The sequence below is a fragment of the Lissotriton helveticus genome, chromosome 1_2 (genome assembly GCF_964261635.1).
Source record: "Lissotriton helveticus chromosome 1_2, aLisHel1.1, whole genome shotgun sequence".
NCBI lineage: Eukaryota > Metazoa > Chordata > Amphibia > Caudata > Salamandridae > Lissotriton > Lissotriton helveticus.
In genome coordinates, this window is record NC_136058.1 from 429,361,547 (window position 1) to 429,376,705 (window position 15,159).

A 15,159-nucleotide genomic window follows, 5' to 3' on the forward strand; every position below is an offset into this window, starting at 1 on the left:
GAGCTGGCCTCTGCGGTCTCCGTCACGGGCTGCCCCTGTTGTTAGGCTTCTGCCACGTTGGTGATGCAGCCGCTGGACTCGGATCTCTTCGGCCCGTATTTGGCCCCCGCTGCCAGTCATCAGTCCACCGACGGTAGGTAGGGACAGACGGGTCTCCGCCACCGATTTTGGCGCTTCCCAGCTGTCGTAGGAGCGAATCATCCTGCCTCGCCACCATCTTGGCCACGCCCATGCCTAAATATTTAAAGCCATGTAGTACCACAAGAACTGTGCACCTAGAGTGCAGCCGCAGGGTCCCTGATTCCAGCAGGAATATTAAGGACTTCTTCCAATTGATCTTCTATCCTGAATAATCTCTAAATATGGTAAAAATGTGTAGGATTCGTTCACTCGAGAAGGCTGAATACGTGTCCTACAGCAAAACGTCAACGTAGAGGGAGATTCTTGCATCCCACTCCTGATCAACTGGAATACACCATATGAGAGGTCCTGGCGAACCCACGCACGTGTGAAGAGCATAGGAGGCAAGGAGCATCCATGTCGGACGGCAAAGACTCGGGAGACTGTATTATTGACGTGCATTCACGCTAGAGGGGCCACATACAAGAGCTTAACAGCAGCGCCGCTGGTTCAGCAAAGGAATCCCCGGTTGCATGTGGTACTCCATTAAGGTGTCGGAGAGTTAAGCGCGTTCCCTGGTGTGACATAAAGCCCGGTTGATCAGGATGAACCACTGTTGTAATTAATATCCGCAGGCAGATCGCCAGGGCTTACGCAAGGACCTTAGTCTCAAAATTAAGCAGGTAGAGAGGTCTAGAAGACCCAAACTCAGTTGCTGGTTCGTCCTTTTTTGGGATGACCACCACCTCAGACATTCTTTGGTCCTCTGGGAGACACCCTTATTTTCAGGCAGTCTGAAACCTACACTGGAGGTACTCCCTGAATTTATCCATCATGCTTGTATATAATTCTAACGGGAGCTCATTAGGCCTTGTTGCTTGTCCTGTTTTCAAGGTTCTTATTGTCTTATTTATTTAGTCTACTGCCAGGTCTTGCTCTAGTGCGTCTCAGTCCTCATTCGTTAGCATTGGCAGGGTCAGGTCCTTCAGGAAGTCTCTCCCAGTATTTCCGGCCCCTTAATGTCCGTGTCCGCAAGGATCACTGGCTTGAATTCATCCTATAGCACGAAAGCTGATTCAGCAGGCCGCCCGTTCTCCTTAAAATAGAAGTCTGCTCGATCTCTCAAACGAGCTTTGTACGCCTGGTCTTTTAAACATCATGGATCAACACTTGGGGGTAGGATGAAGTCCACAACCAGACCATCGAGTTTCACCTCCACCAGCGAATGGTCTGTGATTCCCACTGCTATGTGCGTAGCGGCTCTAAAATCATCTTTATGGACTGTCTGGGTGAAAAGATAGTGTAGGCATGCCAGACTACCATGTGCTGCAGACCGGTGCGTCCGGTTCTGATCCCCTCTTCCCCTCAAGGGGCATTTAGGAGTATCATGAATATAGTATAGGTGCAGTTCTGTCACTCCAGTCACCCCAATGCGTATATGCTCTGTCGTAAGCGTCTTACCCTTTCACAGGATGAGTCAGTCTTGTCTGGGTCTCTTTCCTGTTTCCCGACACTTGACTGGCACGCCCCAAGACTCGAGAGAGCAGTGACCCACCAGCAGGCTTTTGTGGAGTGCTTTTGTCCTGGATGTAGGGCTGTATTCAGTCAGAAATTTCAGCAGCTAAAAGCCCAACACGGGCTCTCCAGGAAGTCAGTAGATTCAGACCCTGTTGTGTTAGGAATTTGACAAGTGCAACCTTGAACGGGGATGTTGGCAGCACACAATCGTCCTACTGGGCCTCAACAATCACGTTGTCGTAAAGTTTTATTTTCTGCCTTGAACTGTTGGGAGAGTATTGGCGGAGCGGGGTCCCTCAGACTAGCTGGTCCTGCTGGATGGCTTGCCGGCCCACCCTACAGATGAAAGGGATGTGTCTGACCTTGCTTCTTCCAGGACAGCCTTGTCCTCCTGCTGGATAGTCAAACTCCCTTCCCTTTCTCACCAGACAGGCAGGCTTCTAGGCACAGTTCTAGGCTCTGCAGGACAGGTACACAGCTTCTCCATTAAGTAATTCAGCCTGCAGGTGATGTCTCTTCAACTTAGATAAACTGTCAGGCTCTCACCATCCCTGGTGGTACAGCAGGCACCTGAGTACTTTGTAGAGCACATTATTACTTGGTAACAGGGGACTTTGAACTAGAGTATAAAAGAGGGTTAGATGGTCCCACTGTATACACAACTGGCAGGCAGGAGATGCTGTTTATTCTATCGCGGTTTACTCTGTCGCGGTTTACTCTGTCGCGGTTTACTCTGTCGCACTCTCACATTGCATTTATGCTACGCACACCAACACCCTAAACACGCACTTGATGTTAGCGCAAAGTCTGGGCACAGGTATAGAAATGGAGCATTACATGGGTGTGTCAGCAGGACGCCACTCCACTGACCATGATGCAAAGATCTCATCAGGCTATTGATCCTTACAACAGGGTGCATTGCCACCACCGCTCTAGCTGTTAAACCCATGACAGTCCTCTGCCTTAAATATAGGCACACTTGGTGTGACCCTCCAGGTCACAGGACCGTTCCAAGACCTCTCATAGTCCCTTGTTAGAAGTTGCACAGTACTGAAGTGGCAGAAAAATCTCATGTAATTGTTTTTTGGTAGATTTACCCCAGTAACGTGCAGTCACAAGTTTGGCGCCATGGACTGGGTAGTTGCCACGAGGAACAGATTCTCCTGCCTGTCAAACCACATGCCATTCACTATTTCATAGTGTTTTTCTTCTTTTATTTACCACTTGTTTTAAGCAGGTGGTAGATATATGCATGTGGTTGGTTGGGGGGATATGGGTGAAGCATTGGAGGGAAGTGGAAAGCCTTTTCTAACAGAGGGAAGAATTGTGGGTTTCCCCCAGTTAGTACAAAATACAGGATAATTCTTGGCTGCTTCTGCTGCACCCAGAGTCTTGTGCGTCTTTTCAGTCTAATTTTCCGGTCTGGAAAAAAATGGTGTCCTGTTTTTCTACACCTGATACATCCAGGTGCAGAAAAACCTAACAACTGATTTTTTCTTTTTTGTAAAACCTTTTTATTGATTTTTGTTAATGGAAATAATGTTCACAGTACATAATAATGCGGCAAAGGTGATACAATAGTACAGACATGCCCGTTAGATGTATACAATATTCCACAGGCGCGTGGAGTAGGGGCATGGGCCGCTTAGAACTGATGTAGCTAGAGCGCAAGGAGAATTTGGGGGAAAGAAACAGGGGGACTATGTGTGGGATGAGGGAACTTGGTAAAGAGAGCAGTGTCCCTGCGAAGGGAGGGAGAGAGGAGAGAGAAAAGAGAAAGCCCCGGAGGGGAATTAACTAACTGGGGAGGAGGGGGAGGGGGGGGGGGAGGGATGTGACTGAGCCAAGGGAGTAGAGCAGGCGAATTGCACTGAGCGCATCTACGGAGTAAAAAAATCGTGGGGGGGAAGAGTGGGGTAGAACGGAGCGAAGGCCGGAGGGGTGGATTCGGAAATGGGGGGGGGGTGCGGGGGGGCATGTCGATTACTCCCTATGAGGGCATCGATGCCGTCCGGGGCGCGGGGCGTGTTGGGAGGGGCTTGGGGTATCACGCTGGTGATCTGACAGAGATTCGTGGGATAGGGTGGCCCATTCTAGGGAGATAGGACGCTTGCGCTGACCTTTAGCTTCCTCCTCCCGAAGGGCATCCTCTTCCGCTGCAGTCCACTTTCTCACTGCGCCCGCCCACGTCTCTAGTGAGGGTCCAGCTGGCGCGCCATTGCATGGCTATGTTCCTTTTGGCTAGAAGCAAGGATAGCGCAGCATATCTGAACTGCACCTTGAGTGTTTTTTGGCCTGCGGAATGTCCCCAGGGCGACTGCCTCCCAGGAATGCAGGTCGGTGAGGCCTGTGAGGGTGCTAATGGAGTCAAGTATGGCTGACAAGTAGGGCTGAAGGGTTGGGCAGTCCTAGAACATGTCGTGGAAGTGTGCGTACGGGGAGTGACATCTGGGGCATAAGAACTGAGTGTCAGGATAGAAACGCTGGAAGCGTGCCGGGGTCTGGTAAGCCCTATGTAAAATGTAGTATTGTATGTTTTTGAACCACGTGTTTCTCTACACCTTCTTTGGGAATTCCAGCGCTCTGTCCCACTCCCGGTCATGTAATTGTCTCCCAATCTCGTCCTCCCACACCGTCCTAAGAGTGAGTAGCGGCTTGTGTGTAAGTTCCCGGATGGACTTGTACAACCAAGTGACTAGGTGTCTTCCGCTCCCCATGTAGAGGATAGTGTGTATTACGGGGTGTGTTGCGGGCTCACTGACCGTTAGATCACCATGTGGGCGATAGCCGTCGATGTGTTGGGGATGTGTCAGGAACTGCCCTGGGGGGAGGCCAAGGTCCTCCATAAGTTGTGCGAACGGGCGAAGCTGGCCCTCCTCAAATAGTGCCTCCGCCTCCGTGACCTCCGAGTCCGTCCATGTGCCTACCATGGCGCTCGTAAAGTAGGAGACGCCCCGTGGCCACCCCGCTAGTGGCAGCCGTGGGGGGTAGCAAGTCGTCCTCGTTGCCATGCGGTGAATTCGCAACATACATTGGCGGGCCACGGACACCTGCAAGGGGTAGGTCCGGCAGGGTTTGATGCCAGCGAGCAGCAGCCGACAGAGTTCCGGGATGGGGCCGTGCGCTGTATGAGTCTCCCCAGAATGTCTTCCCGCCGTCCAATACGAGAGCCATTGAAGTTGCGCTGCTAGGAAGTGCGATTCGAAGTCTGGGGCACCCAGGCCCCCCTGTGTGGTGGATAGTCGAAGTTTGGCGAGGGCTATTCTATGCCGACCATTTCCCCATATAAGGGTGCGGCGCAACGAGTCCAGTTCGCGGAAAAAACGTCTGAGAGGCACGACCGGGAGGTTGGTGAAATAATACAGTAAGCGAGGGACAATGATAATTTTTGCCAGGGCTACTCGCCCGATGGGGGCTAGTGGAAGGTGTTTCCAGAAGCCCACCGAGGCGCGGATGCCAGCGAGAACCTTGCCATGATTGCCCTCAAAGATGTCGGCGGGTGAACGATACAGGCGAATCCCCAGATAACGGGGGTAAACAACCTAACAACTGATAATCAGGTGGAATAAAATTAACACATGAAAGTACGCCTTAATTTAAGTGCCCTTGATTCATACTGTGGACCATAGTTGAGGGATAGGTCTAGGCATAGTCCTTGCAACATACAATAGATTTGCGTGCGGCAGAGGCCAGAACTCAAAAGTCAGGATACCAGATACAAGTAGTTGGTAACTCAGGGCAGGGGAAAACACCTGTTGTCCGTGGAGAGGAAATTCCCATCTCAAAAATCTACATTAAAAATTAATTAATAGTATTCTTTTTTAAATATCTGTTTGGTGCCAGTCCATATGACTTTAATTTCTGCTTTGGGATTCTATGTTACAAGTCCATAGGGTACATGTATCCTTTGTGAGCATAATAAAATGTTGGAATTTCTACAAATCCTCACTCCTACGTCCAAGTACTCTCAGGCTACCATTCTACACTCTGCTCTGTCTGAAGAACAGGTCAACATTTTCAAAATTCTGCAATTCTGCATTGATATGGCTTGTAAATTATTTTTGGGGAAATTTACATGTATTATGTATTAACTATTTAATTTTAATACTACAGGTGATTGAAATTACGGACGAAGAAAGCAAGATTTAACACCAGGCAACTGAATGTTAGTGCCATAAGAAGGATTATTTTGAAAAACTGAAGGACATCCAGCATTCTAAGTTTAAACAATTTCCAAAATCTAGGTGTGGGGAGGAAGTATGAGCTGAGGAAAGTACTATACCTGTAAGTGAAGTCTCTAATTTTGCATTTCATTAACCCAGAGCAAAGTCATATCTGTGCACACAGCATCAGAAATAATCCCAGAAAGACCAAGCACAACATCCTCATCTGAAATATTATCAGAAAGACAAATTGCCTCAGCATGACAGAATAACGTTCATCTAAAGCACGCATGATCTAAAGCATCATGTAATTCCAGAGAGGAAGCACACACTGCATAAAAGAAAGATATAACTAAATGTTTCTTCTGCAAACCATCAAAGAAAAGACACTGAAAGAAGACTTCGAAGCTGACACGTTAACAACCAAAAGATTGGAAAATCACCTTCGTTCAACAACCGTTTTTAACCAGTTACACAAGTTTGAGACTATCTGCCTCGGGATATAACACCTCGACCCACTCTGCTCACTCTGGCGAAAACCTTAAAAATCCACCACTTTATTGTTTTCATGACCATCTCAGATTGTTTCCTTTTTAATGTGTACTGCTCTGAAATTCTATGTAAATCACCTAAACATTCTGTTGTGCAGGAGTGATATGTAAAAACTGATTAAATGAGCACCGTTGCGCTATAGCTAATGTAAATAAATCCTCATCTTCAGAACTACACCTTACACCAAACATAGAAAGGGTAAAATTAACTGATGTTCTGTGACTGGTGAGCCACAATAGTACTGTGCATGTTCTAATGTTCTCAGTTACTGCCATTACGCCAGTGCAAAAAGGTACGTCTCAGTTTAATCATTAAATATCAGACTAACACCTTATCCCTGCATTGCTAAGAACCTATACAAATAGATTTGAGAAAAACTTCAGTCACAAAATAAGTTGCTGCCGGAGAGGCTGTAACCAAAAGACTATTATCTGCTAGAAACATTTCGACAGGTGTTACAGGGCTGCATCCAGACATATTTTGCTCAATTCAAGTGTTAAGAAGATTACACACAATTTCTTTTAGAGATAAATACTGTACATTATCTAAACAAGCCCGACTCTAAAATCGAGTTCACTCGTACCGTGGCATATAAGCAAGAGAAAACTAAATGTAACTCTAGGAATACACCTTATAAAAACACGTGCTGTGAGAACAAATTCAGTGTTCAAACCCGCCTCAATCAAAGCAAAATAACCCAAGTTGGAGAAATAAGTTACCTGTGCCAAAAAAGATTCAGCCATCAATCTCATCTCACTGAATTTGAGAGAATGCACACTGGGAAAAACCTCTCTCAGTGCTCTGAATGCCAAAAAAGTTTCAGCAGTAAATATTATCTCACTGAGCATATAAGAATCCACACTGGGGAAAAACCTTATCAGTGCTCTGAATGCCAAAAATGTTTCAGCCATAAATATAGTCTCACTGCGCATGTGAGAATCCACACTGGGGAAAAGCATCAGTGCTCTGAATGCCCAAAAAGTTTCAGCTGTAAATCTCATCTCACTGAACATATGAGAATCCACACTGGGGAAAAACCTTATCAGTGCTCTGAATGCCAGGAAAGGTTTAGTATCAAAGCGTTTCTTTATCGACATGCATTAACCCACTGTGTGGAAAAACCTTACCAGTGCTCTGAATGCCAAAAAAGTTTCAGCTGTAAATCTAGTCTCACTGAACATATGAGAATCCACACTGGGAAAAACCTCTCTCAGTGCTCAGTGTGCCCAAAAAGTTTCAGCAGTAAATCTTATCTCACTGAGCATATGAGAATCCACACTGGGAAAAACCTCTCTCAGTGCTCAGTGTGCCCAAAAAGTTTCAGCAGTAAATCTTATCTCACTGAGCATATGAGAATCCACACTGGGGAAAAACCTTATCAGTGCTCTGAATGCCAGAAAAGGTTTAGTATCAAACGGAGTCTATATCGACATGCATTAACCCACTCTGTGGAAAACCCTTATCAGTGCTCTGAATGCCCAAAACATTTCAAACTTAAATCACTTCTAACTGCACATTTGAGATTCCACACTGGGGAAAAACCTTATCAGTGCTCTGAATGCCAGAAATGTTTCATTGACAGAAACAGGCTCACGGTGCACATAAAAACCCACACTGGGGAAAAACCTTATCAGTGCTCTGAATGCCCGAAATTTTTCTGTTTCAAAGGACTACTCACTAAACATACTAGGACCCACACTGGGGAAAAACCTTATCAGTGCATTGAATGTGACAAATGTTTCAGTGATAAAAACCGTCTCACTCATCATATAAGAACCCACACTGGGGAAAAACCTTATCAGTGCTCTGAATGCCAGAAATGTTTCTATGACAAAAGAAGACTCACTAAACATACTTGGACCCACACTGGGAAAAATCCTTATCAGTGCACTGAATGCAAGAAATGTTTCAGTGAAAAACGCAGTCTCACTCAGCATATAAGAACCCACACTGGAGAAAAACCTTATCAGTGCTCTGAATGCCACAAGTGTTTCAGCCGTAAATCTGGTCTCACTGCACATGTGAGAATCCACACTGGGGGAGAAACACCAGTGCTCTTTATTTTTTGACCATTTCCGTCTGTATTTATCCATATTTATTTTTTGGGCATTTTTTCTGTATTTATCCACATTTATTTTTGCCACACGCAAAAAACGCCACTACAGCTAGTATTTTTCCGCATTTATTTAAATTGACAATGCACGCCAGTGTCGGGTTGTTATTGGGCAACACAATACATTCATCTGAAAACGTTGCCATTGTAGTACAAGCACATGTGCATTTCAAGAGACTTTGCAGACATTGAGGCTCTTTCTGGCTTGTAACGTACCGGTTGCTACCTCATCTTGTATCTTGGTTACTGGAGTTACTTGCACAATTGTCACTTTTTCCTCATGTAACGTAACATTTGCTCTTGTAATGTTACTGTTCCTATTGTGAAGCGCTCTGACACCCTCGGGTAAAGTCTGCGCTATATAAAAACGCATAAATAAATAAATGCCTTGACAGGGGCCTAAACGCAACGAGAGAACTGCATCTCCTAAAATGGGAATTGCAGCCTGCAGTTCTGTTTCTCGAGAGGCCTAAGCCTAAGGTAGTACTTCCTCTCCCTGAGCCCACGCTGCCAGTCAACCGCCTGCATTGAATGGCTTACCAGTGGTAAATCGCCTAGATGCAGCTCAGTGCAGCCTGAATATGAATCATTCCCAGACAGCAGAGGACAAGGGGTTCTGAAAATGCTTCCCTTTATTCAAGTACAGAGAAACCGACTGCTTCATCAATCAGGATTGGGTCTTTTTCAAGTCACGGCAAAGAACTACTAGTTGGAATTATGTGATTACATGGCTGCTTCACTTTCTGCATAGTTATGAATTTTGCCACATTATCCAAATGATCCATCATCGATACATGATCTGTTGATTCTAATAACATTTTTGTTTAAAGCACATTTCCCAGGCAATGGATGCAGATGAAGCATAAGGTCACAAAGGGGGATCAGCTCCAGCTTCTGGTGATTAATGGAGCAATGAGGCATTAATTGAAGAAACTTGAAAAAAAGAAAGCTAAAGTGTGTCATTTGTTCGATATCGCTTCTGTGTAGGCTTGGTTTCTAAGCGCTGTTAATATATCTCACAAATCCTACCCATATCACGTTGATAGTTAAGTTGTGCCGTTTTAGGTTGTTTACAAAGGAACGTTTACTTTGTTTTTGCATCACAGTAACTAAGATGACTCTGTAAGGGGATGCGAACAGCTGGTGCTACGTGGGTGGGGGCGGGAGGGCCGGAGCCCGAGGCTGTAGAGGTCAGAGAGAGGCAGGAGCGGCTTTTAAGGGAATCGATCTGGATTCTGACAAAAACATTTTTTAAAACACATTTCCCAGGCAATGGATGCAGATGAAGCATAAGGTTTACAAAGGAACGTTTACTTTTTTGCATCACAGTAACTAAGATGACTCTGTAAGGGGATGAGAACAGCTGGTGCTGCGTGGGTGGGGGCGGGAGGGCAGGAGCCCGAGGCTGCAGAGGGCAGAGAGAGGCAGGAGCGGCTTTTAAGGGCACATACACGTACCCACAAAGTGCAAATAGAAGGAGCTGGAGCTGGCGCAGGCTAACGGCGGAGGAGCTGGTGGTATTAGCACGCCCGCACTGTGATGCTTGTAAACAACCGGGATTGGCTCAGGGTCACTTGAAGACCCTGAGCCAATAGGTCAACAGTACGTCACTGAAAGGATTCCACGTCACTGGAAGGAATCCCCAGAATCTGAGCAGGGCACGGCAACTCTGAACAAAGGCTGCAGCGCGGCAAAATGTACTTTTTTATTTGTATTTTTCTGCTTCTACATACAAATACAGACAAAGGAAAAAAATATTTCCGTCTGTATTTATATGTGTAAATACGGAAAACCGGGAGCCCTATACATAATATACAACAGCAGGAAAACATAACAAACCAGTTACTTGCCTTCGGTAACGCTCTTTCTGGTGGATACTCCTTTACCTGGAGATTCCTTACCTTGTGAATATTCCCCACACGCCAGAGTGGATCCTCAAACTTTAAAGCAGTCCTGCTGCACGCAGTAGGAGACATCATGCAGCTCAGTGTCGCCGTCATTCTGCTCCAGAAGTGACAAGCGTAGACGTATAAAAGCACTTCCCATGTGCACTGTGAACAACTACAGAGGTCTGAGTTCATTATCTCACAGGTCTGTATCACATATGCAGGCCCTGGGCAGATATTAATTCACCATTTTTATGAAGATTAGAATTCAGATGAGGCCTTTTCATTTCCAAAAATTCTGATTGTGTTCTCAGCAGCAAGTGTATATATAACACGTTGAGTGATGACTGCGCAGTGCTTAAGATGAAAGTGATTTGATGATAAAACAGTACGATCCACATTTTGCACACAGAAACAGGGGTGCAAATGCTTTTGCACAATACAAGTTAAGCAAAGGCGATTCATAGAAGATATAATGTATATGAAATAATCCCTGTATAGTCAATGTTTCAACCGTTCCATTTAATTACCATGGTCTCATCAGGACGGTAGATCCCCGCCTCTCCGATATGCTTCTCAACCATATTCAATACAACCGAGTAAGGATTCTTCTGTATCTCTGGGCAGCGTACCAGGGAGGAAGTTAAATTCAACTAAGCAGTTCCAGCGCCCGTTCGTCAGACCAAACAACTGCAGCCTGTGAATCCTCGGCTCGCTGTCAAACAAGTTCAAGTGTGACTCTTCCTGATGAGACCATCGTCATTGACTGTCTTGTCTATGAGAAGTTGCACCAGCCATCCTGTGATGGTGGGCAGGAAGACATTCACCGCTAAGTGAAATGCTCGCAACTCCAACAGCTTGATGTGGAGTTGGGTCTCTGCCGGTGACGAGGGTTCCCTAATCTCTGTCTCCCATATGGCCTTCCCATCCCAGAAGTGATACATCCGTCGCCATTGTTAAGTCTGGGTGGAATAGAGAGAGGGGTCTGCCACTGGTATAATCTAATTCACTGGAGAAAATGTTGGATATTGCCTATAATAGAATGAGTCAGTGTCTGGAAGGACACAAAGAGGTTTTGCAGCTGCACCAGTTGTAAGGCAGGTCACTCAGTGGCATGATGTCCTGGACGTTGCCTTTGTGTGCTATGGCCATGAAAGAACTAAGAGACCTGTTGGGTTTGTAGCAGGGTCTGGTGCTGGCAGAGTTGCAAAACCCTACTGTAGCCAAAAGGGGACGAGATTTGTGATGAAATTGCGTGGCGGAGGCAGACAGACCAAAGGAATCTGCCTGGGGCCTAGTCCACTTCTTGCTTAAAAGGCGAGAGCCATCGAATAGCTTGTCCATTAACGATGCTCGGGTTTCTTTAGAGAACAATATAGACATAATCTTGGCAATGCACTGTAGTTCTACACTCATGCCAATCGCCTGACCCAAGCAATAGGCTATGTCCAAGTCACAACATAGTACAAACTTTGCTGCAACACATCTATCCTGAATAGCTTGTGTTCGCCTGCAGAATTTGGGCCACTGTTTCCCACAGGGCATGATTATATTTGGGAGCATTGTCATTGAGACCCTCCAGGATTTAGCGATGTGCCCAAAAAATCGCCAGTTTTGTAACAAGTCTGCATTTTTCAAAAAAATGCCAGTGAATGCTACCTCGTCCCTGCATTGATCCAGCGCTCGCCAATGGGCCAATAAAAGGAGGAGTCTCAGCAGCAGGCAAGGGATGTGTTCTTTGTTTATTTACTCCTCACCGGCCTGCCTGCTGTTTTGCATTCATCTGGAGGGCTTCGGACTCCACCACCAGAGAGTAGGACCTCATATTGCACATTGTTACCAGTCAGTTTGTCAATTAGGGCCTTTTAGATTGAAGACTAACCATCTGTCTGCGCCTTCCACGCCATGGTACTCCTATTATCTCAATAAATGTAAAAGAAAATGTAGGCACCAATAGCAATTTTGGAGGAAGAGTTACAGCCTACTGTTCAACACAGTTAAATCACTTTCATCCTTTGGTTATAAAAATTTAGCAACTCCCAGCCAAAAAGCTGTGATGAACTAGCCATATTACTTTTTCCAAAGTTAATAAAATATTCCTGGATTTTAAGATAACACCAGATCATCTTCAGGGACAGATATAGTGGAGTAACGTACGGTGAATAAACTAACTTACCATTTCCTGGTAATGAGTACATTCACCCCACTTTCTGAAGAGAAAGTATCTAATCTTATTAGCACTATGAAATGTGGAGCCCTGCAGATTCTTGCCCTCCATCCGGTTTCAGCGACCATTTCTGCTCATCTCACTTTGTTATTACAATGGTGCTCAAGTCCGTCTTTTTTCCAGATGCTTAGAAAAAGCATCGCTTTTGCCACTTCTAAAGACTCCTTCCCTCGATCCCTCAGATGTAAAGAACTACAGACCCAGATTGGTCCTTCCTCTTCCTGATGAAATTTTAGAAATGGCCATGAATCAGGAGATCACCGCCTTCTTTCAACATACCAACTGTCTGGATCCTGCTCAACATGGGTTTAGACCCTACTGCTGTACAGAGTCGACCTTATCAGCAGTAGCTGAAGAGATCAGATCCATTGTGGATAGAGGAGATAAATGCAGCCTTGATCCTATTGGATCTTTAGGACACCTCCAAAATGGCCTAAATCAATCAATTTAATTGAAATTCAAGTTTATCATTTGAATCCTGTTGTTGGAAAAGATGTGATTTTGAACTCCATTAGGCGGGTCCTTTCCAGAAAGCATTCAGGTTGTAATCATGAGTCAAATAATGCTGAGGAGGTTAAAATATTCAAATTGAATTCTAATTACACATGAAATGTTCATTGTTCAATATATTTATCTTAGTATTTTAATGTACGGACTTTATTGCTTAAGGAAAATATTAGTATTTGTTTTTCTATATGTAGGAAGCATTACATTAATGAAATCACTGTATCCCCACCTTCTTTGTTTCCTTTCCTGTTCTTTATGAACGTTTCTATTGTTGAACTTTAAAGACTGCCCGAAATTAAGAATTGTGCTCTACATAACTTTTCTGTGTTACAGTTTGTTGATTTTTATGTACTACTTGTGTCTCTTATGTGTATGGCAACTGATGTTTTGCTTTAATAATCAGCTTATGTTTATTAGGTTTTATTATTCAATAAAATGTTTCAAACACAACAAATGGTAGTTGATTTGTATTTACAACTGCAGCATTTTTATTGTATGGGCACTTTCAAAGGGGCCAAAAATATGGTCTGCGGGTTGACGGAATACCACATTGGCATCAGCAGGGAGAGGTTTGGGCAGGTGATTGGGGGTACATGTTAAGTTGGAATTAGGGGGAACAACGGATTTACATTGTGTGGACTGAGACTCCTGGAGTTATTGTGAGGGATACCATGCTACCCTGTAAATGAATCCCCTAGTGATTATTATCACGGTGAAGTTCCCTCAGAAATAAAATGATGTTACTGTCAATGCCAATGGAGGACATCAACTGCCACAGCTTGGACCTATCAACACAGTCGAATGCTGAGAACTGGTCCAGGAAGGCTAGGTATATGGGACTGGAACGAGCCACGGTGTATTTGTTCAGAACCATGTACAGGTTTAAACACTGTTCCACAGTGGAACGACCTGGGCAAATGCCGTTTTGGATATCGGATAAAAAGTTGTTTTCCTCAACCCATGATACAAGTGTGTCAAGTACCATGCGGCCCAACATTCTTCACCACAGAGTCCAGCAGAGAAATGGGCCTATAACAATAGGTACTGTCCCGTTATCCTTTTTTAAATGCCGGGACTAGAATCGATCAAGCCCAAGAATTTGTGCGGCCAATCTGGACTGCAGTATTGATAACAGCTGTGAGGACAGGCAGCCAGGTTTTTAAGTGGGCGATGTAGAGATCTGTTGGGATCCCATCTGGCGTGGGGGCCTTGTTTTTAGATAGACCCAGAATACCGGCACTCACCTCTTGCATGGTGAAAATAAGTTCCGACTTGCCTTCCACCCTTTCTTGCCCCTCAATTGGAGGGGTATCCAACTGGAATATACCCTCGAAATTATGTACCCAATCGTCCTCTGTGATTTGGGCATCCAGTAAATTAGCATTATTTCCAGATAGAAATGGGCTGTTAATAATGCCCCAGAACTTTGAGCTATTACGCAGTGTACTAGCCTCCACCAAATTGATCCAGGCCTCCTCCTTCAGGACAGACTCGCGAGTTGCTAGAGCAGCCTTATATGCTCTTCGTAGTCCGTTGACTGCCACCCGGTCTCGGGGCTTAACACCCAAGGCCTGTCTCAGGTTCCTGGAAGCCTGGGAGCACGCAGAGTCAAACCATCTTGGACCTGGTTGTTAACAGGCCCCGTAGAAAGTTCCTTATGACAGTAGACATGGATCCAAATGCACCCATGATGTCGGGAGCACTTGCTTCATCATCGAGGCTGGTGGCAAACTCGCTGTGACAGTGAGTTAAAAGGGACTCGTGGAGTAGCTCTGGGACAATACACCCCCACTTTACGCTCCTTCCCGCTTCCACCTCGTTAAGGGGGACACTAGCCCCCCGCCCATCTTGGTTTGTCCTAGTGTTAGGGTCCAGCAAGTTGAGACACAAATGGGGTTGTGGTCACTGCATTCACTCGCCTGCACAGAAAAATCGGTAACCAGAGAGTAAAAGGGGGTATATACAAAGGTGAAATCAATAAAGGTCTCACACCCTCTCCAAATAAAGATGGGAGTAATGTATGTTTTCCCCGGAGGCAGCTTATTTATTACAGATGTTAGATCAAATTCAAGC

General features: G+C 45.4%; 1 protein-coding gene across 3 annotated transcripts in view; it reads left to right on the top strand.

The window, feature by feature from the left end:
* The window catches only part of LOC144808004 (uncharacterized), a 74,958-nt gene extending 65,354 nt beyond the window's left edge, over positions 1–9,604 (top strand). For all 3 annotated transcript variants that reach the window (XM_078673575.1, XM_078673574.1, XM_078673573.1), the window contains one exon: positions 5,752–9,604. In XM_078673575.1, coding sequence (XP_078529701.1) covers positions 7,124–8,422 — 1,299 coding nt within the window. In that variant the 5' untranslated portion in view covers positions 5,752–7,123 and the 3' untranslated portion in view covers positions 8,423–9,604. The remainder of the gene's footprint in view (positions 1–5,751) is intronic.
* Positions 9,605–15,159: the final 5,555 nt, after the last annotated feature.